The 24,280-nt window shown below is 34.3% G+C and overlaps 1 protein-coding gene across 7 annotated transcripts in view; it reads left to right on the top strand.

Moving 5' to 3' along the window:
• NAV3 (neuron navigator 3) overlaps positions 1 to 24,280 on the top strand; it is a 509,240-nt gene that overhangs the window by 343,448 nt on the left and 141,512 nt on the right. For all 7 annotated transcript variants that reach the window (XM_058021931.1, XM_058021927.1, XM_058021928.1 and 4 more), the window contains 2 exons: positions 8,471 to 8,543; positions 12,044 to 12,221. In XM_058021931.1, coding sequence (XP_057877914.1) covers positions 8,471 to 8,543; positions 12,044 to 12,221 — 251 coding nt within the window. The remainder of the gene's footprint in view (positions 1 to 8,470; positions 8,544 to 12,043; positions 12,222 to 24,280) is intronic.

Raw genomic sequence — 24,280 nt, 5'->3', positions numbered from 1 at the left:
CCCCAGATACCTTCAGTAAATCAGTTTTTAATTTTCATATATGGTCTCTTATTACAAAGTCAATGCTTAGTTTGGAACAGTTTTCTGGAATGAAGCTACATGGTTCACTGATAGATACTTTTATTAAGGGCTCCTTAAATTATTCTATTGCAAATAATGAGGAGATTGCTACAAAAGAGTTAAGCTGAATGTGTCTGTATGTCAGTGTATTCTGCTTAACCCCCTAAAACGTGCCATAATTTTGATAGAAATATGGAATATGCCTTAATCTAGGCCATGTGCAACAACAAGTCAGCAGAATGCACGAAACATCTCCCAGCAGGACTTTTAACACCTGTTTTGTCTGGTTGGCTTTTCTAATATACACCACCCATGGAAACTTGACATTACCTTCCTGTGTAGTCACAAGAAGTTAATCCAGTCAGCTGCTATGGCAGGAGCTTATAGGAAATAAACGACCAGAAAATAAATGACATAATTTTTGAGAGCTTGTTTATCTCCCAGTTTTCCCTTTCTTCAAATTTCCCCATTTCTACAAGGGAAACTGAGAATTCATGGCAAATTTCACTCAGTCTCAGCAGTCTGTGGCCAAGGGAACTGTGTAACATGCAGCCTGCCATACAAGTATCTTCCACAGGAACTGCAAATTTAAAACCAAGCAGCTTCCTCAGAAGAGTCATTATAAGTTTTGCATTACTCTGGGCCACATTTCTTTCCATTGCATTTACTTTCAGATTTGGAAGAATTTGTGTGTATTCTCTGCTATTCCAAGTGTCCTTATTATCTAGTATTAGTAAAAAAAGAAAATTATTACATAGTAATACTTTGTACACTTTCTTCACAAGGAATCTTGGTGGAAATATACAACTTTTAGACAGACTTGCTTAAAATTAGGAATCTGTAATTAATTTAGTATGAACACATTTCTATGTTAATAAGGACATACAACTATGAATGTGCAAGAGACAAGAAAGCAGATCTCTTTCTGTCACTTCTGTTTAAACTAGTTTAAACTGCACTATATATATAAAAATAATCAGCTTGCTTGGGATAGTTTCATTATAATACTTGCAAAATGAGCCCATATGAGTCTATTTGACATTGTTCCCTTTGAAACTCTACTCTTAAATTTGAAAAAGAATCTTTCTTTTGGAATACCTATGAATCAGCTGTTGGGGATAACATACAATATTACAGTGTAGTGAAAATGGTGCGATGATTTTGGAAGTAGAATTTCTTGATAGCTTTTCACAGAAAGCAGGTAAATCAACAACAGTGTCAAATGGAAGGGAGTACATGGCATTGAAGATGTTTCTTATAATGATTGAGGTTATTGATTGTTACTTTTACAAATAATTGAAATTAATCTTACCATGTATTATAATAAATAAATCATAATTGCATACCTTTTATGGATTAGCTGCATTTTATCCCACAGGACATGTACAGTTAAAAAGGCATTAGGGTTTTTTTCATATTTTAATTATATTACCAGTTGCACATTTTTCTAAAGAGATGAGCAGAATTTCAGATGTGCTGAACATCTGTTTTATAGTGAAAAACAGGGAACTCTCACTATTGAATATTCTTTATGCAATAATTTAAGAATCACATTGACTCCCAAACAGTGTTGAATATGCAGCATTTGAAGCATGGATAGGCAGGTGGATAAGGAAGTAATCCATTTTTGTATTCCAGTTTTAATCTGGATGGTGCTTTTGAGCTCTTCAGTTGCATCTCTTCAGAATAAGTCAGCTATCAAAAATGTATTTCTGCACCCAATAATCAGCTTTAAAAAATCATAGTGTATACAGATATGTATAAAGCAAGCATGCTCATAAGCAGTGAGCAATGTATTCCCTTATCACTGAAATGGAGCAAGTTCTTGACTTGCTTGGTGTTTATTTTTTGGTGAAGGAAGTATTTGACATATGTCCATTTCTACATAGTTTAAACAAGCTAAATGTGCACTTATGAAGTCAGGTTTATCGAGCCTGGTTTTGTTAAATAATCTGAGTGATAAAACCAAGGTTAAAACCATGGCACTATAGAACAGCAAATATTTTCTATTTCTCTATCTCGTAACTTTTTAGCTCTTTGTTTTAAAGACTGGCAGAACATAAACACAAACTAGTGAAACCAGCTGGGAAGAAAACCCATAAGGAACAAAATTACAAAGCAAACCAAAAATCTGGGTGTTTCCCACACAACAAGTGAATTGTCAACAGGTCCCAATGTGTGCAATGGGTGAGTCATTTAAGAACAGAAAGTGAAATAAACTTGTCCTTTTAAATCTCTGAGAACACCTATGGGCATAGCAGGTTGTGAAAGTTTATATATTTGGCCAAAGAATAGTCTTAGGTAGTCTGTGTATGAGGATTAACCATGTATTTGTGAGAGTGTATGTGACCAATTCTCTTACTGCTATTAGACATAGGAAAATCAGAGTTTAGGCCATTTACAACTTGAAATACTTCTCAGTGTCTCCCCAGAGCATTCTGTATAGCTAAATCTATATGGAAAGTTTAGTTCTCTTACCAACTCCGACATGTGCATCAAAAATGATTTTATTTACTCATGAAGATGTCTTAGTTGCTTGCCTGAACCTCTGCTTATTCTAGAGCCTGCAATTGAGACCAGTTCACTGGCACTTAACCTACTGAGTAAGCAACCAGATCTCTAAAGCTTGTGCATCTCCTTACATGGCTGATTCCTGTTAAAATCAGACAAATAGTATCTGCTTTTACATTCTTTAAATGTTAATAATTTTATGCAACATGCAAATTGTAAATATTTAGAGTCCAGATTACTAGCTGTGAGGCCTGAATTTTATTTGATTTTGATTCTGCTAGTGCTCCAGGACTTGAAAGAGGAGGAGATGTGTAACAACAATAATATATTTTCTAATTCTGCATTCATTTAAATCCTCCACAAAATTTATTAGTGATGAATATCCATGCAAGAGGAAGATTCAAATGTATGTTTCTCAGTTCAGGTAAATACTCTGGGGACATTTAGGAAGAAACATGCTGGTGAAGTGTGTTTTAAATACAGTTATCGTGACACATACTATCTTGTATCATAATATCAATCTCAAAGAGTACTATTTAGTATTTGTAATTAAAAAGAAAAAAAAAGCATCAGATACTGAAGAGTTTTGTGGAGTTTCTGTTCTTTGGAAAGTGAGTATGAATGTGATTCACTGGATTTCTGTGGAATATTATTTGTATGGATGTCCTTAATCAACCGTCAGCAACATTACAAAACTTCTACAGGGAAAATCCTTTGCCAAATTTTATCTGGGAACTGGGTCACGAATCAGAATGTCAAAACACACACATGGAACTGTTGAAGATAGTGCTGAATGAAGTGCTAACAGAAATAATTGTTTTACTTTTGCTGCCAAAATAATTATGAGCATTTAAGAGCTTGTATGTATAGAAACTCTATGTGGTTATAATAATTTGTTGTTTTTATAAAGGTATCCCATTCTTCAGGAAGAATCCAGCTCAAAGTAGGCGAACAGTAACTAACTTGTGTGGCTATGTGTTCTTGTAAACTGTATTGTCATAAAATTAATAAGAGGGGTTTAGTCAAAGCAAGATATTTTTTGAGCTTCTTATACACACAAAGAAACATAATGCTATGTTAGTAATAATTACATGTCTTATGAGCATCCCACAATTAAATTTATTTTTGCATGTGAAGAAAGTGTCTTTCAGACAAAGGAGATGAAAAGTAATCTTGGCAACAGCAAAAATAATAGGAATAAATAGACATATTCTATGTGTTGAGTCACTGGTGAGTACATCCCACAAATGAGCTCTTCCTGTAAATCAGCTGTGTACTAAGTACTACTACTATGCAAGTCCCTCAGTCTGATTTAGTAATTTATTTCTGATGATAAATTTCAAATAGCTTTCCCTCAAAAGCAGGTTACCCCCAACTATGCAATATCATATGTGTAAACATATTTCAATGTATCTTCTTTGCATGCTACCTAATCTATTAATATTATCAGAGCTGTGACAACATTTCTGTTTATTTCTACATCTTCATATGAATTTTATCCCCTTACATACCTGTGTAAAAATATATTGGAGATTGCTAGTATTTATGGTGTCAGGTGTCCCAGATGCTTTTTTCATTATGCTATGTGTATGAATACTATCAAAAAGAATCAGATTTATGAAGAAAGCTTAATATATTGTAAGCATAACCTATTAGGCCTTAATTTAAAAGCATCAAATGGTTATCTACCTGATGATGCCCACAAATTAATTCCTAAATTATCATCATCTTTGCCAAGTGTATCTTTATCCACAATGCTGGAGATACATTTCAGAATTTGACATAATATCCTTGAGTTTTGATAAGGGGGTGATTAGGTTTCCAAATTAGGGTTTTGTTACCTCTGGAAAGCAATTTCAGTAGTGTTGATTGAATAGCTAAGTGGCAAATGTCTATATGGCAATGAAGGTTTATTATATTATTAATTATTTAAGCTACTTATAGTTGTTAAAGTTTTTAGTATTTAAGTTCTGCTATTCAGTGTGCTGCATTTATTCCATGTTTTTGAATCTTTAATATAAAATAAGAGCCTTGGGAAAAAAAAATAAATCAGGATTGACAGCGGTGGAGAACTTTATCATCAGCAACAGTCTGATCTTGGTAGCATGTATCTGTACAAACAAATTTGCAAATTTGAGACTCTTCTCTGTCGTGATTTGTAAGATTTGGAGTCAATCTGTATATCCTGAATTCTGTACTGTAATGAGCAATATCATCTGCTACAGTACCTTGTAGTTCTCGTGATACAGCTCACTACAATGATAAACATAATCTCTGCTATAAACTAGTTCTTTTTGCAAGCAAAATTCACTACAGAATTGTGGTCATATGTAAGGTACAAAATTTTTCTGGTGTCTGTGTTGTGTTACACCACAAAATCTTCAGCCACTGATACATGAGCAGCACAATTCTACACACACAGTGTCAGCTCCAGGAGGAGTTTACCCCAGTGAATAACTACTTATATAAACACGGGCTTCAGGAATTCATACCACTCTTGATTGAAACAGTACTGAGGAATGGAAGCTGCTTGAAATCTCTTGGAACTTTTGTAATTGCAAAATTACTCTCATCTGTGAGTGAGTTTGAAGAAAAAGTGTTTGGGGCTGCTTGGGTTTGAGTTCAAAGAATAACTGTGGTTTCCCAGGGCAAGAAGTAGATAATTAAAGCAATATTTAGAGACACACTGAGAACTTCAAAATGGGAAACAATTTTAAGGCTAACATTTTCTAGATTGGAGTGGAAAGAAAGTGAACATAACCCAAAAACATATTAATGCGTGTCTCATTGAATCCTCTAAGAGTTTCTGAGAGTTGTACAGTAACTGCAGTTATTATGAGAGAACTGACTGTAAGAGTTGTTTTCTGACATTTTCAGGGTATTATGGGCCTGTGAGTTGCCACACCAAACTTGCTCAATTCACAAGTCAAAACAAGACTTTATTATAAAGCTAACAGTGCAGCCCCAGTCTATTGTCTGAAAGTTGGCCACTGCTATTGCTTCATACACCCCTACCAAAGGGATGACTTTGGACTCAGGGCTTCTGTTACACTTCTTTTGGTGAACTCTGATGGCAAACAGAATTTGCTTTGTAGTTCTGCAGCATACTGAGTAATTGGTGTTAGTGGTAATGATTCGTTTTTTCTGAGAATTTGAGACACATGCTGTAAAAGTAAGCATGTGAATTAACCAGGTGCTGTTTCTATAGGGTATTATTCACTAAATGTATGTGGAGGTTTAGGTAGTAGGCTTATTATTTACTATTATTCAGTATTGCAGATAGATATTGCAGATAGTTTCCACACTAGGGCTTACATATTCTCCTGTTAACTGTGATTTTCTTATATTTGTGGTCTCCTGAACTGCTGCAGAGGGGTCGTGCCCATTATCAAAAATTACTTGATTAAACTAGAATATGTGTTAGAAAATATTGTTCCAGTTATTATGCTACTGGTGTACTGTACTGATTTTTCTTTATTTATTTTTCTTTTTTTCCCCCTCCCCTTGACTTCTAGTGCTTACAGAGCTGAATTTCCCATCTTTGAAGTAATTGATACTGCATTATGGTTGATTTGAAAGTCCAAAGACACAATGAGTTATGCAGCTAATAGCCCACCAAATCTTCATTTCTTTTCAATTTTTCACAGCATAGATATTTCCATTCAAATTTTTTCTTACATAGTTGACATTGTTTAAAGGTTGAGTAGAAATATTCTCTTCCTGTGCACAATTTTCTCAGCGGATTCAGGGGTTTGGTTGGACGTCAGCACTGAGCCAGCCCAGTGCCTTGCCACTGCCACCAGGAATGGCACCATCCACCTTGTCCCTCCTTCCCACCTCCCCTTTCCTCTCCCAAGCCACGCTTTACTCAGGCTGGGACACGCCCTCCCCGCTGCTGGCTCCTGCACTTCTCTGGCTGCACGGGAAACTGGAATGACTGAAATCCCTTTGCCTTTTGCTGGGTGAGTTCTCTGCACGGAGCCAGCTCCGGGTGCGCTCAGAGAAGTGCTGAAGCCCAGCAGCAGCAGGGCCCTCACACCTGGGAGGAAGAGGAGGTGAGGAAGAACCAGATCTTCCTATTTTAGCTGCAGCCAACTTGCAACTGATTTAGTTATGTCATGTCTCTATGTATTAACAGAATTAGGTAATTTGGCGTTTCTTCATTGTGTAAAACTACATTTAAGAAAATGCCAGTTAATGCCTGGATTGCTGCCGTGACTGTGCTGGGCCAGAGCTGGAGTAATCCCATTGATTTTAGGGTGATTATTCCACATTCTAAGCTGTGAAAATTGGTGACACCATTAAACTGATTTATGAAAGCTTTATGGTAGACCCCAATTTTTTAGTAAATTTCATTAGTTTAACTGCAGACTTTGAGTTTTGGTTTTCCTCTGTAATTGACTCAGTAAAAATATTGTTTATCATTCACTGTAAATGTTAGTATGCCCTTGAAATCAAGGTTTGAAAAGACTTCTAAAAATGTGTTTAGTAGTGTATTAACCTTTATTGTCCTTGAAGAGCAGATCTGAATATTTTTCAATATTTATAAATTTATACATTTATACCCATGGATCAAGACAGTCTGTAGACTCATAATACATATTGCTAGGGTCAGTAGTAAAAAGAATATTTAAATCCTGTTAGCTACTACTATTTCCAGAAAACAATGGCAGAATCCAATGTAGAAAGATGACAATAGTCAAAGACTTTCCTAGGTGAGAAAAGATACTGCCAAGGATCAAGTAGCTTTCTTTCAAGGAGTGAATTTACTCCGTATGTTTTGATGATTGAAAACAATTGACATGAGACTTTGTAAAATGTGTAAACATTCAAATAAAATAACTGCATGGACTTGAGCTACTGCAGTTTTATGTTTTTAGTGTTGAATAGTCTTTGCTTTATTTTTAATGTTCTCCAATGATAATAGGCATTTAAAATATATTGTTCAAATTTTGTTTTATTTTTGTGGTCCTAATTGCCTTGAAATAAATGAATCAACCTAAAATAGTATTTTAAAATCAAACTTGTTAAAGCCGCTTGAAACAAAACTTCTCTCTATACCTATTGTTTCTGTTTTCATAGCAGCGTATTTATAGACAAAGATAGTAATTTTTATGTTTATAGCTGATTATTCCTTCAGAGGTCCCGGAAGGACTGGGGTAATCAGCTCAGGATGGTGACTTGAGAACATTTTGGAGCACCCCATCTCCATCATGTATTAGAAATAGATGCATGAAAGCAGTCTAATTCTGTTATTATTCATTTTAGAAGCAGAAGTTTTATCCTTTTATTGATCTACATTTAGGCTACATTTTTGTACCTAAAGCTCTCTGTGGTAGCTGTAGATTTCTTAAAAATCACCAAGAGAAGCCAGCACCATGTTCTTTACTAAGCAAAAACTCTTCTGAGGAAAGAAATTAGAGGAACAACCACTAAAGAGAGTGATATCATTTCCGCAGAATCCCACATCATCCCAAGCAAGTACCTTTGCTTCCACTGTTTTTGCTTACATTTTTTAGTAAACTCAGCTGCTCACAATCTCCAGATATATCTTCAGTGTCCAATTCTCTATGAGTGCTTTCACTGCTGCTTGTTTATAGCATACAAAATCCAGTTTTATGTTAACTAGGTGGGTTGCTGAGTTGCCAGCATGCCATTCTGGATTGGACATTTGTGAATTGTTTTAAGCACGAAAGCGGACAATGAAAGCTTTATCTGGATTCCCCAATTAGCAGTAATCATTCTTGCTAAACTTTGATAAAGAGCTGTAGTATGCAATGAATGTAAAGTATTCATTCCTGAGCAGTTTTTTTTTGGTTTTTTTTTTTTCCCTTCTCCCAACATTTCTGTGTTTTGTAAAATAGTCTTATCCTGCTTGTTATTTCTATTCATGTTGCAGATTGAGAATGTTGATGTCTGCCTTAGCTTTCTGGCAGCCAGAGGCGTAAATGTCCAAGGTCTTTCTGCAGAAGGTAAGAGAAACAAATCATCAGAACAAATAACAAGATTTTCTTCTGAAAACTGAATTTCTTAACACAAATCACTTGCACCTAAATACCAAGCTCCAGCTGTCTTGAACAGCATGCAGATATAGATTAATGATAACAAGTGAGAGTTTCCTTTTAATTTTCCCTTGAAATTGAACCAAGAAATGCAATGTTTATGAATCTTGAGACAATGTTTTAAACCAATATTTTTTCAATGGTATTAATCTTTTAATGTTAGCTCCACAATATTAGATAGGCACAGAACTTCCTGAGCATACATTTTTTTTTTTAATTTTTCATATATTTGATTCAAAATAGCAAACAAGAACATAAGAATCCTGCTCAGTTAAATAAACCCCGGGAAGACTATTTGTTTCAGCAAATTTATTATTAGTAGTAATGCTGTCCAGATGAGTCTGAAAATTATAGTATTCCTTTGATGTCTCCTATTAAGTCAGAGTGAATGGTTTTGCTGCTTCAGTTATTCTGCTGTGTTAGTCACCTTAAATGATTGCCTAATGTGGTTGCAACTAAATTAATAAACATAATAAATAAAAACCATTAAAAATACCAGTTGTCTTAATAATTACATAATATTGCCTTGTTCATGTAAGAGGCAAGTGAATTAATAAAATGTACATGTCTTTGTCATGTAGCAAATTAAGCAGTTCTGCAAGTTGTGGCACTGAAGGTAACAGGTCCAGAGATGCATCCCTGTACTTTTATTTTGCTTGTAGCATAACTAAAAGCTGGAAGGAATTTTTTTTTTTCCAAGAAATGCTAATTTCAGTTGAATTCTAGAAGATGCATAGAGAAGAAAATTGGAATGCTAACCACTATTTGATTGTGAAATTAACTCAGAATTACTATCTTTCACCATCTGAACCTATCTAGGATTTTACACATGCAACACAGACATGATGTGTACTATCTATTCACCTTGATTGTCAAATAGAAAATTTATTATTAATTTATTTTATGCGGATACTCATTATTCTCATACTCATCAATATATCATGACATGGTACATGACATATTTTCTGTACTTTTTAAAATCAGAATCTGCATTCTGCAATGCCTTTATTCCTATCTTTGTTTTACTTTGGAAAATAATTGTAATAGGATATATGCTTCAATTGTGTAGTTTTAAGTTCATATGCTACTAAAAGCAATAGTACTACATAGAACTAAGTGCAAGGACCATGATTTAAAATGCTCTTTATTCTTAAAAACCAAATTTTAATGTTTAGTGCTGAAGTAAAATTAAAATTAATTCTGCTGTTACACAATTGGTCATGAATCTGAAGTAAATCCACTACTACCTTCATAATGATATTCTTCAAAGTCCTGCAGAGGTGTGATTTCCTTAAATATACCATTTTTACTGTGTATAATCCTGAATATTACAATTTTTAGGGGGAGAAGAAGTTGAGTTTCTTGTAATAAGATTTGGTAAATGTTTCTTGTTACTAGTGGGTCATTTATTAATGACCACAGAGGTTGCAGAAAAATAAACCATTAGCTTAACAGGTTTTGAAGATTTCACAGCCATTTTATGACCTCATTTTGACAGTTGAACAAAGAGGTCTAAAAAACCAGTAATTTTCAAATCTTGGCTACCAAATCTTGGCTACCAAATCTCTGCTTGAGAACCCAGTTGATAAATAATTTTCCAGTTGCTACAAAGAATATCTTCTCATTTTCCAAGTATATGTTTAGTACACATGAGAAGTTTCTGGATTGTTTGATTGTGAGAAATATTCTAACTTTAACTCTGTTAAAATTAGGAAAGAAAAAGTTACTGATAGCATGCTTCCCTAAAGATAGTAACAAATATATTAACACAAAAAGAGCAAAATTTTAAGATTGAAAAATACGGAGTGGGATTTAATAAAGGAATCTTCTGAGCATGAAGTCATGCAAAATGTTAAGAGTAAATAAACTGGTGTCACATACTGGGAGTCTTCTCAAAACAGAGCCACTTAAAATGGATAGTTACATGGTTTTTTTGGGGGTGTTTTTGGGATAATTTTAAATACAAATTTTCTGTATTCCTTGACAGTGATCTTCCTTGAGACCAACATGACTGCAAAAGTCATATTGCCTAAAAAGTTTACTTGTTCTGGGAAAGTTCTACATATCTCTCATGCTCTGATTGCTAATCAAAGATCCTGCAGCATCTTCACAGAGGAGATGAATAAGTTTGGCTGCTTAGAACAAATTCACATTCTGAAAAGTATATTTCAGTGTCCAGGATTAGGTTTGATTTTGAAGAACATGTTGTGAGCATAAAAGCTCCAGTGTTTACTACCTTAGTATATGTATTAACATTTCAACTAATCCTATTGAAAAAAAAATAATTTGGTTTAAGAGACATGAAAATGACAGTAACTTTGTATAAATTCAACTTGAAAATTTCCCTGGGAAAGCTGTGCAGCACACACAGCTCAGTATTTTGATTTGCAGGGAAGGCAGAAAGTTTGTGGCATTGCATGACAGGTTGCAAGTCTATACGTCTAATAAAAACCTTTCCCAAGATGGTCAGTGCCAAAGAAAATTAATAATGAAGTTATGAACAGACCTACATGCTGCAGATAATTTCATTAAAGTCTTCTGAGGTTTCTTTTTGTCACTGAAATCCTTTATCAGCAAAGAGTAACAACATCCTTGTAAAATCTTCATCTCAGGCTGGGAAAAAGCTAAAAATGTAATGGGAGTCATATGGATGTAACTGGGGTTCACCAGAATTATATTCAGCTAGCTGTTTAGCCTCGTCAAAGCTGCAGTTTTTGTCTTCATTATCAGTAATAGCAGTATAAAATAAAAAGCTATAAAATCATGTCATTTGAAAGTTCAAAGATGTAATCATGAGCATTACAGTCGCCTTTTTAAAAAACAACCTTCCGTTTATTTTCTTCTCTCATGTTTCCTGCACACCTCTGTATGAATGGATAGGTGCTCACTGACAATAACCATAACCATAATACAGTCTTTTTGATTTCTCCAGAACTCACTGTTTATTACCAATGTGCACAGAATTTGCTCCAAAAGCAAAAAGAGTAATTTAAAGTCATGAGGTTTGAAGGGATGTATATTTAAGACTAGAAAGAATTCAGATTTTTTCTTAATGGGCTGTTCCTTAATTAGAATATTTGTACTTAGTTGGGACAGGACATTTCAGAATTGTGTCTTACTTAAGGTTGGATATACTCTTGTTTATGACCATGCAAATGTCTCATGATGAAGGCATTGTAGAGATAGTTGTTTATTGCAACACTGACACATAGAACCCCAAAAATTATAATAAAAAATATACTATCAGTGACACCTAAAATGTCTCTGATATTACAGGTAAATTAAGAGATATAAGACATAAACATGTATAGCTATAGGTATGTACAGACATACTTTAGTATGGGTTTTACAAAACTGAAATCTAAAACCAAAGTGTTTTCACTTCCTTTTCTCTTTTGTTTTTTTAATAGAAATAAGGAATGGAAATTTGAAAGCCATCTTAGGGCTGTTTTTCAGTTTGTCTCGGTACAAACAGCAGCAACATCATCAGCAACAGTACTACCAGTCTTTGGTGGAGCTACAACAACAAGTCCCTTCAACTCCAGCTGAAATCAGCCAGTCCAAAACACACCAAGATATGCAGTCAAGGTAGGTTAAAAAGTTATTTTTCTCAAGTCTAAAAGCTTTTTATTTTTCTGTTCAAAAAGACAATTTTTTTAAATAGGCTTTTAAATTATTTTTTAGCTATTTACACAGTGGCTTCTATGTGTTTTTTGATAGTAAGCCCAGATTTCTTGGGAGTAAAGTTAGAATAAGTGCAGAGAACAATACCAATTAGTTTTAGTTCCAATTTTAGTTAATTGTTAGCCTTTCTTTGACTTTATTATTGATTTTTCTGCACATTGCACAATAAGAGGCTGCTATCTCTGCATGTGGTTAGTATACTGGTTATTTTCATGTTTTCTTCACATTCCCAGTTCCACTTGTAAATGAAAAATTTCCAATAATCAACAAAACAGACGGGGAAAAGGCATAATTAATACTTTCATTTCTTATAAACTCTTTTTATCTCCACACATTCTGGTTTTTGAGGGCCTAATTCTATTCCAATGTTTTGTACAAGGGAGAAGAAATAGCCTAAATCTAGTTGGTCTTTTTAAGTGGGCAGTTTTTATTCAGTTTTAAGGAAACAAAGCACTCATTGTAAACCAATAATTGCTGAATTACATTGCTTTCAGACTGTACCTGAAAACATATTTTTAGAAGGTAGTTGCTTGAAGGCCAGTATAGAAGAAGGAGTTTGAAACAGAAATATCTGTTTAAATAGAAAGAATATTAACAATGTATATTTTATTGGGGAAATTTAAAAAAAGTCAACTGTAGATCATCATGAAGAGTTTTGTCTGTTGCTTTGTTGTGTTCAGTACTTGTTCAATTTTTTATATCCATGTTCAAAAGATTTTTGTGGACTTACTGAACAAATGTATGTTGAGATTGTGGTAACTCAATGATCTAGATTGGATTAAAACTATCAGAATTATATATTGATTGATATATAAATTACACTTTCACGTAAATAATAAACATATTTCTTCTTAAATGGACGAAGCTTTAACACTTCAGTCTGATATAAATCTGTATCTTGGAACTAGAAATGTTTTAAAAATATGCTTTGGAGGGACATGTTGCTTATAGCATGTTAATTACCGCATTTGATGCAAAAATTAAGATACATGTGTTTGGCTGGGGCATTATGAAGTGAAATGCTTTTATTTTCTCTGCTGCTGAAAATTAATGTCTTTGAAGGTTTTTCCTGTGAAGTATATACTATTAACGTGTAATCTAGGAAATTATAGTCGGGTCCTAGAAGAGTTTGACCATTCGCAACATTTTCCAAAGCTGAATTTCTGCTTTATGGAGGATATTTAATACTGCATAAGAGACAATAACATCTTGTTATTCAGGAAATAAGCGTTCACAGATTTAATCACAGGAATTAAGAGCTTAGCCAGCTTCCTATAAATACCTTTGGTTACTGTTTTTTGTTTTTAATTTAGTGAAAGAACTGAAACATTTCCTGATTTTATGATTTATCCATGGTGAATTTTTAATAACAAAAAAGAAATTACAGTGTTCTTTGTACATCATGACTGTTGCAAGAGTTTGTCCAAAAGAGCCTGGATAAAGCAGGTTATTTACTATTTGGATTATGGTGATTCCACATGGTAGGGAAAGAGGTGTTGAATCTTTTATTAAGCTTTCCATTATAATTCCCTGAGATCTCCTGGTACTTCTGCACTTTTTTATTCTTTTCTATTTTGCTATGTTAAAACATGCTTCATTAAGAAGAAGAGAAATTGTTCCATGTCCCAGATTCTCCACATTTACGATTTTGTAGTGGCATCTAAGGCTGGTGTAAAAAAATTTCAACTTTCATCAGTGTTCTGTAAACTCCCTGTAATCTAGGAGTTTAAAATAATTTAATTCTTTGATTAATTTATGTTCATAGCTACGTTTCAGATGTAAAATATTTCTATGCAAAAAATTACCAGACCAAGATTGATGACATCTTTCTTATTTCTTATCTGTAAACTGAAAGCAAAATTTTTTCTGTTTGCTTTCACATACAGAGAAGTTTGATGCTTGTTAATATAAAGTCTGTATTGCCTGAGGGAATATGGTTTCTTCTATCCATACGTTTTTCATTTCAGTCTTTAAGAATAAAAAAAGATGCCTACCAAAATCTTTTTCCTATATGAAAATTTTCTGTCATCTACTATAAATTTAAGTACATCTAATATTATGAGCTCCTAAGCAAAAGAAGGAGCCCTGCAACTTAGAAACAAACAAAAATACAATTTTTCTTAATACTGATTTTCTTTTTTTTATTTGTCAAATTTTGAAGTAATATAAGTAAATTAGCAGAAAATAATATTTCCCTTCCTAAGAAAAATGACTACATGTGAAAACAAGTTTTTCACTAATAGATGGGCATATATAAACATCCACTGATGGGAATTCTCTCTGGTGGACTTACCAACACTTCTTTTCATAGCAGCCATGTATTTCAAGTAATTATTTCCCAATAAAATAAATAATTTTAAATAGTATTTAAAAACATTTACCAAACACATTTCTAGTTTAAAGATGCTAATGAGTAAATAAAAGCTTCTTTTTAGAAAGAAGCCAAAATATGAATTGAAAAAGAAAAAATTACTTTGGTGAGATCTGTCTTGCCTCTTGCCCACTCTTTGCTGTCTGAAATGTGGGCAGGTGGCTTACATGATTCCTCAAACTGATTTCTATGATTGGTTTCATGTCAGGTGTCTCAGCTGTGTATATTACAAATGTCACAACATAACTGAGCTGGGGGAAGCTCATGGTTTAGGAGGTCCTTAGGAACTCACATGGCTGCTCTACCGGACACTTGAGATCTTTAGATCTTTTGGGCAAAAAGTAGTTTCATACAGATACTGAAACCTACACATTTCACTGTATGACGAATTTTGGAAAGTGATAAGATCTGAAGTGTATATTAATGTACATTCTGCACACTGTCCATATGAAATTAACTCAATAGATAATCTAACTGCTATCAATCAAAAATTGAGTAATTTTATTTTTTTTCTGAAGTGCTGTTGATAAAACAAGCTGTTTTATCCTTTAATAGTAAAGGTTTATCTTAATGGCTGTTTATTATTACACAATTATTGTGCAGGTATGCCATTCTTTATTACCATGTTGCAGTTCTGAATATGTTTTTAAAAATTCTTGATTCTTTCTGTTTTCTAACATTTGTAACATAACTGTGGAAAGGTTTCGTATGCAGAAGCCCTAAGGCAGAAAATCCCTTACAGTTTATATTTTGGAAAAAATATTTGGCAAATGCACATAACAGAGAGTAGTTTCCATTAGATTGACCCGCAGTCTTTTATTATCTAGAAATAGTTCTTTCAGGTTTTTGAAAGGAACAAGAATTATCTTATTATTATGGCAGAAGCCAGATAATTCATATAGCTGCTAACACATGAATGGGACATTTGTCTTTTTTCAATAATGGCAAAATGCTTCAAACCTAATTTGAGTAAATTTTCAAGGGTGAAAGTCATCTTCTTACACCATGAGTATTTTATTTCACTGGAAGAATCACACGTATTTACTTTGCATATTTACCTGAGAAATAAGGATGTCTTTTTAATGCACTCTGTACATTTAAGTGCATTTGATATCCATATGCTTGTATGTGTGCCTACATGTAAGCAAAAGAAAAATATACTGAATATATTGAAAAAGGTGGGTTTTATAGACTATACATTTTCTTAAATCTTCAGTAATCAGTCACAAATAAACTATGTCTTAGTTTACATTAATAACTGAGGTTATTTTAGGTTGTAATATTCTGTAAGAAAAGTTATCTTCTTCATTGCTTCCAGGTTTTGCATACTAAGCATATTGTGTAATGTCAACTTTATTTCCTAGGAGGTAAAAAAGCTGTTGTATTTTCTTTATTAAACAAATATAAGAAGGTGATGCCCTTCACTTTTTCCAAGAGAAATACAGATTATACATGGGAGAAGGAAATACCTCTGAGAAGTCACACTGAAAATGGTCAGATAACAGAAGTTGCTGAAGACTAAGAAAGTTTTGGCTTTGTATGTGCAGGGCTAGCATCTCACTTGCCTAATTTAAAAGACTGGTGCTGCTGATGATGGTGGTGATGATGGTACTCATCCCCATTTCCAGGTTATGATGTCCTCAGTAATGATCAATGTCTGTGATCATTACCACATCTGAATATTTCCCTGTGCCACTGAAGACAAGCTACTTTATACAGTGTTTGAGCCCTTTGTCAACAGAAACTCAAACAGGCACCAAATTATATTAGGTCTCTACAGGTTTCATACAGAGGCTGTTTTGCTAAGAAGCCCTGGGGGAGGGTTATAATCAGAATATCACAAGACTGGACAGGTTAGATTTGTGCAGAAATGGGGAATTCAGGAGACTGATCCAGGGGGCTACTTGTCCTCGTGTGACTAGGAGACAACACAGACAGGAATGTAATTAAACCAATTTCTGGAGGAACCTCTCTTTCCTAAGTGCAAAGATAGCGTGGGAGGATAGTGAACCTTCTTTTACAGGCTCCTTGCAAAGCTCTCCAGAATTGATCAGTGTGGCAATCTTTAACATTCCTGTTCCCATGTAAGCTGTCTGTGACTAATGTCAGAATTGTGAAAGTTGTGCACACAGAAGGCAAGCAAGTTTCTTCTGGTGAAAGAGTGTAATTTGCCTATCTAGTCCTATGACCAACAGCAACATTTCAAATTAAATGTAAAAGGAAGGAAGGAAGTTGGTTCATGGTAAGTGAAATTGCCTTGCAAAAAGCATGCATTCTTTATGGAATATCATAGTTTTGTACCAGTAATTATAAAAACTCTGAAATTATTAGACTGTTAGTGAAAAAATCTGGAGTAAATAAATCGTAATGAAAGGCAAAGAATAGTTTTAGATGTGATTTCTGATTTCTTTTTACCCTAAAATTTCCTGTATTCTTCCATGACTAACTGTGGGAATTGAATATTTCAAAAGCTGAAGTTTGCATTTCACTCTTTTCTTATGACTTTATTGCAGCTCTGAGATTTATTTTTAAAAATACAGTGCTGGTGGCCTTATTTATATCTGTCAGTACAGATAGATGACAACAATGGCTACATTATATTTTTATGCTTCGCTTTGGTAGTGGATTCCATTATCAGAGCAATACATCTGTGGTGATGATCTTTCAACCACCCAGATACTAAGAGAAAACATATGTGGATGAAAGAAGTTTTGTCTCATTTATAGATTAGACAGTAACTGGTTTCAGTAAGCTTTCAGAAAAATTCCCCTAGATGGAAAAACTATTTTATCATGAAGAGAATGATGAGCACAGCTTGAGGTCCAGATGGATTTTGTTAAATTTGTTATATTAAAAGTGCACCCTGGTTTTCCTGAGCATATAAACAAAGTTAGGTAGCTGATTGGTGCAGGCAGTTGCACATATAACTACTGCAAGAACAGGGTTTCATGTTGCCTGCTGCTCAGAAGTACTAGGGAAGAAATTAAGCCTGTTGGATGCAGAGCTTGTGCTTTGTGAAATACAGTAATGAAAATGCAGTGCTTATGATTATGAATTGAAATAGATCCAAGTCAGAATGGTGGAAATCTGCATGGCAGTCTTGATTACATCACTCTGTTTAGAAAAAGGCCTTCATTTAAATATTCTGAAGGTTTAAAATATGGTTACAGCAGTCTACACCAAGTGTTGCACTGACATAGGCTGGAAAATGGAAGATGTACATAGTTGTGTGTGTTTCTTGGTTGATATATAGGAAAGGGATGAAACAAGTCCCTTTGCTGTCCTTAGCTCATGCCATTGCTAGTCACTCGGTTTTGTTGAAAGGAAAGAGGCAGGTAGTTCCTTCTTTTCCCACTGTGGAATCATTACCAAATCACTGATTCTGAAGGGAAGAAAAATTAAGAAAATATTTCTTCTTTCTGTTTGCTTTTTGCTAGTAAGGGTCTAAGTGCTGTTAATCTAATCTGATGTATTTTTACATGTCTGGGAGATAATGCAGAATGAGTTGCTGTATGTGATTGTTCCAGGATCTGCAGGAAGCTGACCTTTAAATGGCCCTTAGGTATTTAATTTTACTTTAACCTTTTATTTTACCTTGCAAATCAGCTGTGGCTCCATTTTTTTCTGCTCCCCAAAGATACAGTCATTACAGTCCTCAAGGTTCCAAATCACAGAAACTTCAGAAAGGAATTTTTTTCATTATATTTGTCCTGAAATCCAAGTAAATAAAGCATTTAGTGTGTCTTAGTGGCAAATGACTAACCTGTCTAATAACCTTCATGCAGAAAAAATAGAACAAAGCATTAGTAAGAATATACTTCTCATATACTTCTTCCATGTAGCCCATCCTTCTAAGAAGATATCTAATAATATTTCTTCAGTTTAAAATAATGAGGGAAAAGGTGTTTCAAAGTGAAACGAATTCAGGTTCTAAAATAAATGATCTTTTCTATAGTTATAATACAGCACTCTAGCAGACTATTGCATGCCTAGAGAGAAAAAAAAATGTAAATTAAAAGCGTTTTTAGTTCTCTCAATAGCATTTCACATTTTTTTAAACTGTTCATCCTCTATTGACTGTTTCACCACCAGTCCTTCATAAACTGCTTGAGTCTTTTACCTTCTTAGCTATTTCTGTGTTCTGGATCCTACAAACTTGTTCTTTAGTGATTGGTATCTCCTTTTGTTTGTTGCACAGGCTTTTTTCTCCTTACAAAGTACCTGATGTGTGTCTGAACACTTTGTTTAGGAACCTGTGGCATGCAGTTACCCTGGGTTCTTCTGTTTATAAGTTACCTCTGTTCAAGAACAATATTTTTCCCTCCATTTCTGCTGTTTGCAGTTCAAAATGCATCTGTCATCTTTTTTCATTATCTGTTCTTGCAGTTTTTAAAAGAGTGTTTTAAATCAGTGTAGTGAAATTTTTCATTTTGTACATTTCAGATATTCTCGTTGTTTGGCCTGTGTCACCCTTGCCACTCATTACTATTTATATGTCAGTTTTTAATGCACTTGGGCCATAATTTTCACTGTTGCTAACCCAGATCATGTAGAATTTAACGGCAAGTGTTCCATTCATCCTTGTAGCACTTGAATCCAATCTTTTTATATATTTCTTTCTGAAGGAATACAAGCTTTATAATTAAGTTATTTTCCCTTCAGACATTCTTTGTTGCTCTACACTCACTTTCTGCTGAGATTCATTAGACCTTCTCATTCTCTGAAAATGAAATCTGATGCAAATGTCAATACGTTTATTACTTTCCAGGGCCTGCCACCAGTTTAATTCTGACATCTGGTGAACATTGGAGGTTGCCTATAATTATTTGTACATGGCAAATGAAATTTCAATACATGTGGCAATTACAATACATATAAAATTCAAGGGTAGCCATATTAAATTAGCACAGTCTTCAATCTTTTTTTTTGTTTTGTTTTATGTTAAATGATAGGTAGCAAACCTATTATGAAGCAAAATGTTCTTTCTTTTTTCCTATTTATTCCTTAATGAATTCCTTCATACCAATGTCTGACTCAGACTTTTCCTTGCATTTTTGCATTCATTTAAGTCATAGTTTTATATTTGTACTTGCTTTCTTTGCTTCTGTCAGTACTTATTATCATCTATTATATCTTACTTTTTCACAGACTGCGCAACAAAATTGATATTCTACATATTGTGGTTTTCCAGGTGTCAGTTAATAAAATAACATTACACTTAGAAGCTGCTGTGAAGGAGATAACTTTCTTAATTTACCCAAAAAAGCCCCAAAATAAAAATCCTTATAAATTCCAAAGAAGCCTAGACAGTGCTGTTTGGCAGTCATTGCCTGTGGAAAATAGATTAAATAGAAGTGGAAAAAAAGGTTTTTTATATTTAGATTTCACCAGACTTACAAGAATTTATTTGTGTTTTGAAAATACATAAGGGAAAATAGCTGAGTTACTGGTAGAACCTTTTGTATTTTCTTTATATTACAAAGCTCTGTGCCATTTCAAAGTCAATGGGGAGACTGAACAAAATGCTTACAAATGTATTTTACTACTGTCAATAGAAACAGTTAACCATGTGATAATTTTTTTACTGATGCAGGTTTATAGCAATCCCAGCCATACATTAGGATGTGTTATGAATGTGGACTTTCTGAAAATCTGTGCAAAGATTCAAGAGATAATTAGAATACATTTGAAGAAGTAAAAGCATCAGCATTTTTGTCATCTCCGTTTCCATTTCCTCTAGGAAAAAACTTTATTACAGTTTTGTTGTATCAAACTGTGAAGTAGAATGGTGGCATATGATTCTGTGCAGATACTCTGATATAATTCTATTCTAGTATAAGATCATAAATGGTATGGAGATAAGGTCATACAATGGTACAGTTGGTCCCTAAGGGCCTAATCCTAGTTCTGGCAGCACACTGTAATCCACTTGTCTAATTTGTTCAGAGAAAAATAATGAGGTTTAAAAGATGGCATTTTAGGTGTGCTACAGGTTGGGATTAAGCACAGTAGTGAAGTAGCACAGTGTCCTAAATCACAACACACTGTTACTGCTAGAGATCCACTTTGTTTCTTTAATGTTTTGGTTCATGTACTCCTTCATTAAATTGCACAAAATACCTATACTACAATACTGGGACCGCAGCAGAAAAGCTATGGTCACTGTTTATTCATTCTTATTAAAAGGCTCTGTATTCTGTAGGAACATAAATATTGATGCAAAACTGGGTTATCTGCCTTTTGGTTTATGAGTTGTGAACAATAGGAAAATATTGAAAACATAATTTTGCTTGTACCTTCAAGCATGAATCATTTGGAGACAGACTGCTTGAATAAGATGCCAGAAGTTCAAAGAGCGGAAAGGAGAAATGTCCAAATAATTTAGAACAGATGACAGGGTATGAGCTAGAACTGCCTGAGCCACAGACATTTCCTCTTGTGAATGAAAAAAAAAAAAGTGTATTTATTTGTTAAATATATAATATTTATCTCTATATTTATATATATATTTATCTCTATATTTATCTATTTATATTTATTTTTATATTTACCTCTATCTGTAGATAATATACGTCTATCTATAAAATACATGTTCATAAATAACATTTATATAAATGTTAACTGTTTGTTTATTTATTTATAAAAAACCAAATTGGTAAAGGTATAGATATATGTAGTTATGTAGATACATACATGTGGATATGGCCATATAATAATTCACCAAGGCTGGACTAAAAAAGGGAAAAGAAATGTCTGAAAAATATTGTTTGTACAGAAAATTAAGGGTTTTTTTGGTTTCTTCCTCAGTGTTTCTTGAAAATACATTTGGGGAATCAGGCACCTTCTACATGCCCAAACAGTTTGGTAGGGTGAGGGCTTGGTAACTTTTGTTCCCTGTGGCATCTTTCCAGGCACACTTGGAATTTGGAGTCAGGTATACCTTAGAATGTTATCTCTTGTGCTTTTCAACCAGTAGGATGATGAGCAACCAAATAGAAAAAAATTTAAGAAAGAATGTTTTTTTTTCTTATTTAAGACAGAAACTATTTTAAAAAAAGACGAACAGGACAACTGAGACCTTCTGGGCAAATTTTTACATTGAAAAAACACTTTTTAAACTAGTCTTTTCCAGAGAATTGTTCTAATACAAAAGTCTTGAACAGCTCTGGAGTGCATTCAGACTAGAGACTAAATGCACTTTGTAAGATCAACAGCATATTAAAATTCAAGTATGCCAGTAAGGAAGAAAGAGTTTGATTATGTTCTGCAAAACCCTTTCCCTTTTTCTGATTTGAACATAGTGCATAGCTGGCATTTTAGAACCACCATGTGACTCCTAACATTATAGGAAAATGACAGTGTGATGTAACATGATCCTATTGATCCTTTGGAGGACTTAATAAAAAGTATATTATATTCAGGGTGTCACTGCATGGGTTACTTTTTGAAGACGGAGGTTAAAATATTTTTAGCTTGATTTATGCTCTTTTCAGGTTCATTGAAGGTTCATGGTTCAGCTTTATGTGTTAACCCACTTTCAAGGGCCTGCTTCTTTTCTGGCATATTGTATGGCAACAAAATAGTTTCTGGTAGTTCAGTCCAGTGTCAATCAATCTGTTGCCATCTTTCTGCATAGAATCATAGAATGATTTAGGTTGGAAAAGACCTCTAAGTTAATCAGGTCCAGCTGCTAACCCAGCACTGCCAAGTCCACCAGTAGAACCTATCCCTAAGTGCCACATAAACTCATTTAATATTGTAGCCTACATTGATTTCCTAGTCTCCTCTACACCTTTTAGGACCTTTCCGTAACTGTGCCATGCCTGCAAATGAATGACCCCTGTCAGGTGCCCATCCTGATGGAGCATGGAGCAGAGGCCCCAGTGCAGCTGACTGTGCTGCACAGCCACGTGCAGAGCCCTGGCGCCGTGCAGCCACTCAGCACAATACACACCTGGCGTTCTCCATCAGCACCTCAGGCTCAGCACCACCACTGGTCTTTCTTCCCAGCTACCTCTGTGCTCAACTGCCTTTCTGGGCAGTCTCAGGATGTTTATTCCATTTTCTCACAGCAAGTGAGATTTCCCAATTGTCACCATTTCATATCTGCTGTGTTGACTACTGTTTCCCTGGTTTGTAAATCAAAATATTGCTGGAAGACAGAGTCCATATTATTTTTGTAGAGTCCAGATTATTTCTAAGATTTCAGATGCTTATATGCCATTTTACCTGATTTGGACAGCATTTACTTCACTTCCCCTATGTGTTATTTGGAGAGGAAAGTTAAGCATCATTTCTGCTCCTGTGTACATGATGTAGATGATTGTTGATATGAGTATTATAACAGTGGAAAGGGTCTTGTAGACCCTGAGAAATGGTAGTAAACAGCTGAGAACAAGAAGCCTTAAAAATCCCCCTTTCCAGCCCTCTGACAAGTAAATACTTCCTTGTCCTGAATGCTGTAGCATTAAACTGGCACTGTCTGATATGTTAAGATCCATTTACTGCTTTATTACAGACACACATATCATGATGTGGATTTTTAAGCATTAAAATTAACTGTTATAAGCAAAATTGGTTTATTTTCCTGACTGAGAGATACTACCCACAGACAATTACCTGGTAGGGTAGAGGGCAGTATATAAGTATTTGTTCATACATTTAGAAGAGTGGGTAGGCTAAAGTCTAGTCTCAAACAGCATTGCAGTTCACATCCATGAAAGTGGGCCAGCAACTGGGACATGCATCCATGGAAAGCTTTCATGGGCTCAGCACATCCAGAGCTAATAAACCAGGAAAACCTAAAGTCATTAGAACTTGATGCAGCTGCTTTATGCGTTAAATTCTCTTTTTGCCTTTGTCTTGTCACATTACTTTGGAAAATAAATTTAATCAGTCACAGTGGAAATCATGCTTTACAAATCATGTTTTACTGACATTGATACTTTCATCAATTCCTGTCAAGCCTGTCTGGAAAGTATGAAAGTAGTCTATAGGCTAATGTTTCATGAATTTGCTAGTGGATAGAGTCCCAAATAACAGCCACAGAATGGAAGCATTCTTGCAAGCATTATCAGATAGGCATTTTATGTATTTATTGCTATTAAAAGTATGTGGGGTAGTTTAAGACCACTGAGATTAAGGGTTTTGATCTTTTAGTTTACTCTTGAATGTATTGTTTGAGGTAGAAATGCTATGATACAATAAGGCACTGCAGCCTACTCACTCTTTTTTCCCATCTTACATTCTGTGTTGATTGTACTGTGTATCATTCCATCTTTTACAGCATAAATGCACAAAGGTTTTATGTGACAACAATTTTTCTCACAAATCTCTTATTTTAGTCAATGCAGATAACCAACTATTCATTTCTAGATTCCTTCACTTTAAGTACGTTGGAAAAAAAACACGAGAGAAAGATCTCATCAAAGGATGGACTATTATGCCAGGCACAAATGTAGCAAATTCAGTAAAACAACCTATGTCACATTTGCATCATAAGTCCAGACATTATTAAGAAATGTAGCCGTAAGTGAAATATAATTCAATGTACTAAAAACTAGATTGATAAAAAATACATCAAGTGCGATTA

Source organism: Melospiza georgiana, chromosome 4 (assembly GCF_028018845.1).
Source record: "Melospiza georgiana isolate bMelGeo1 chromosome 4, bMelGeo1.pri, whole genome shotgun sequence".
Classification (NCBI taxonomy): Eukaryota; Metazoa; Chordata; class Aves; order Passeriformes; family Passerellidae; genus Melospiza; species Melospiza georgiana.
Note: the sequence above shows the minus strand (reverse complement) of the source record. Positions and strands in the feature narration are given on the sequence as shown.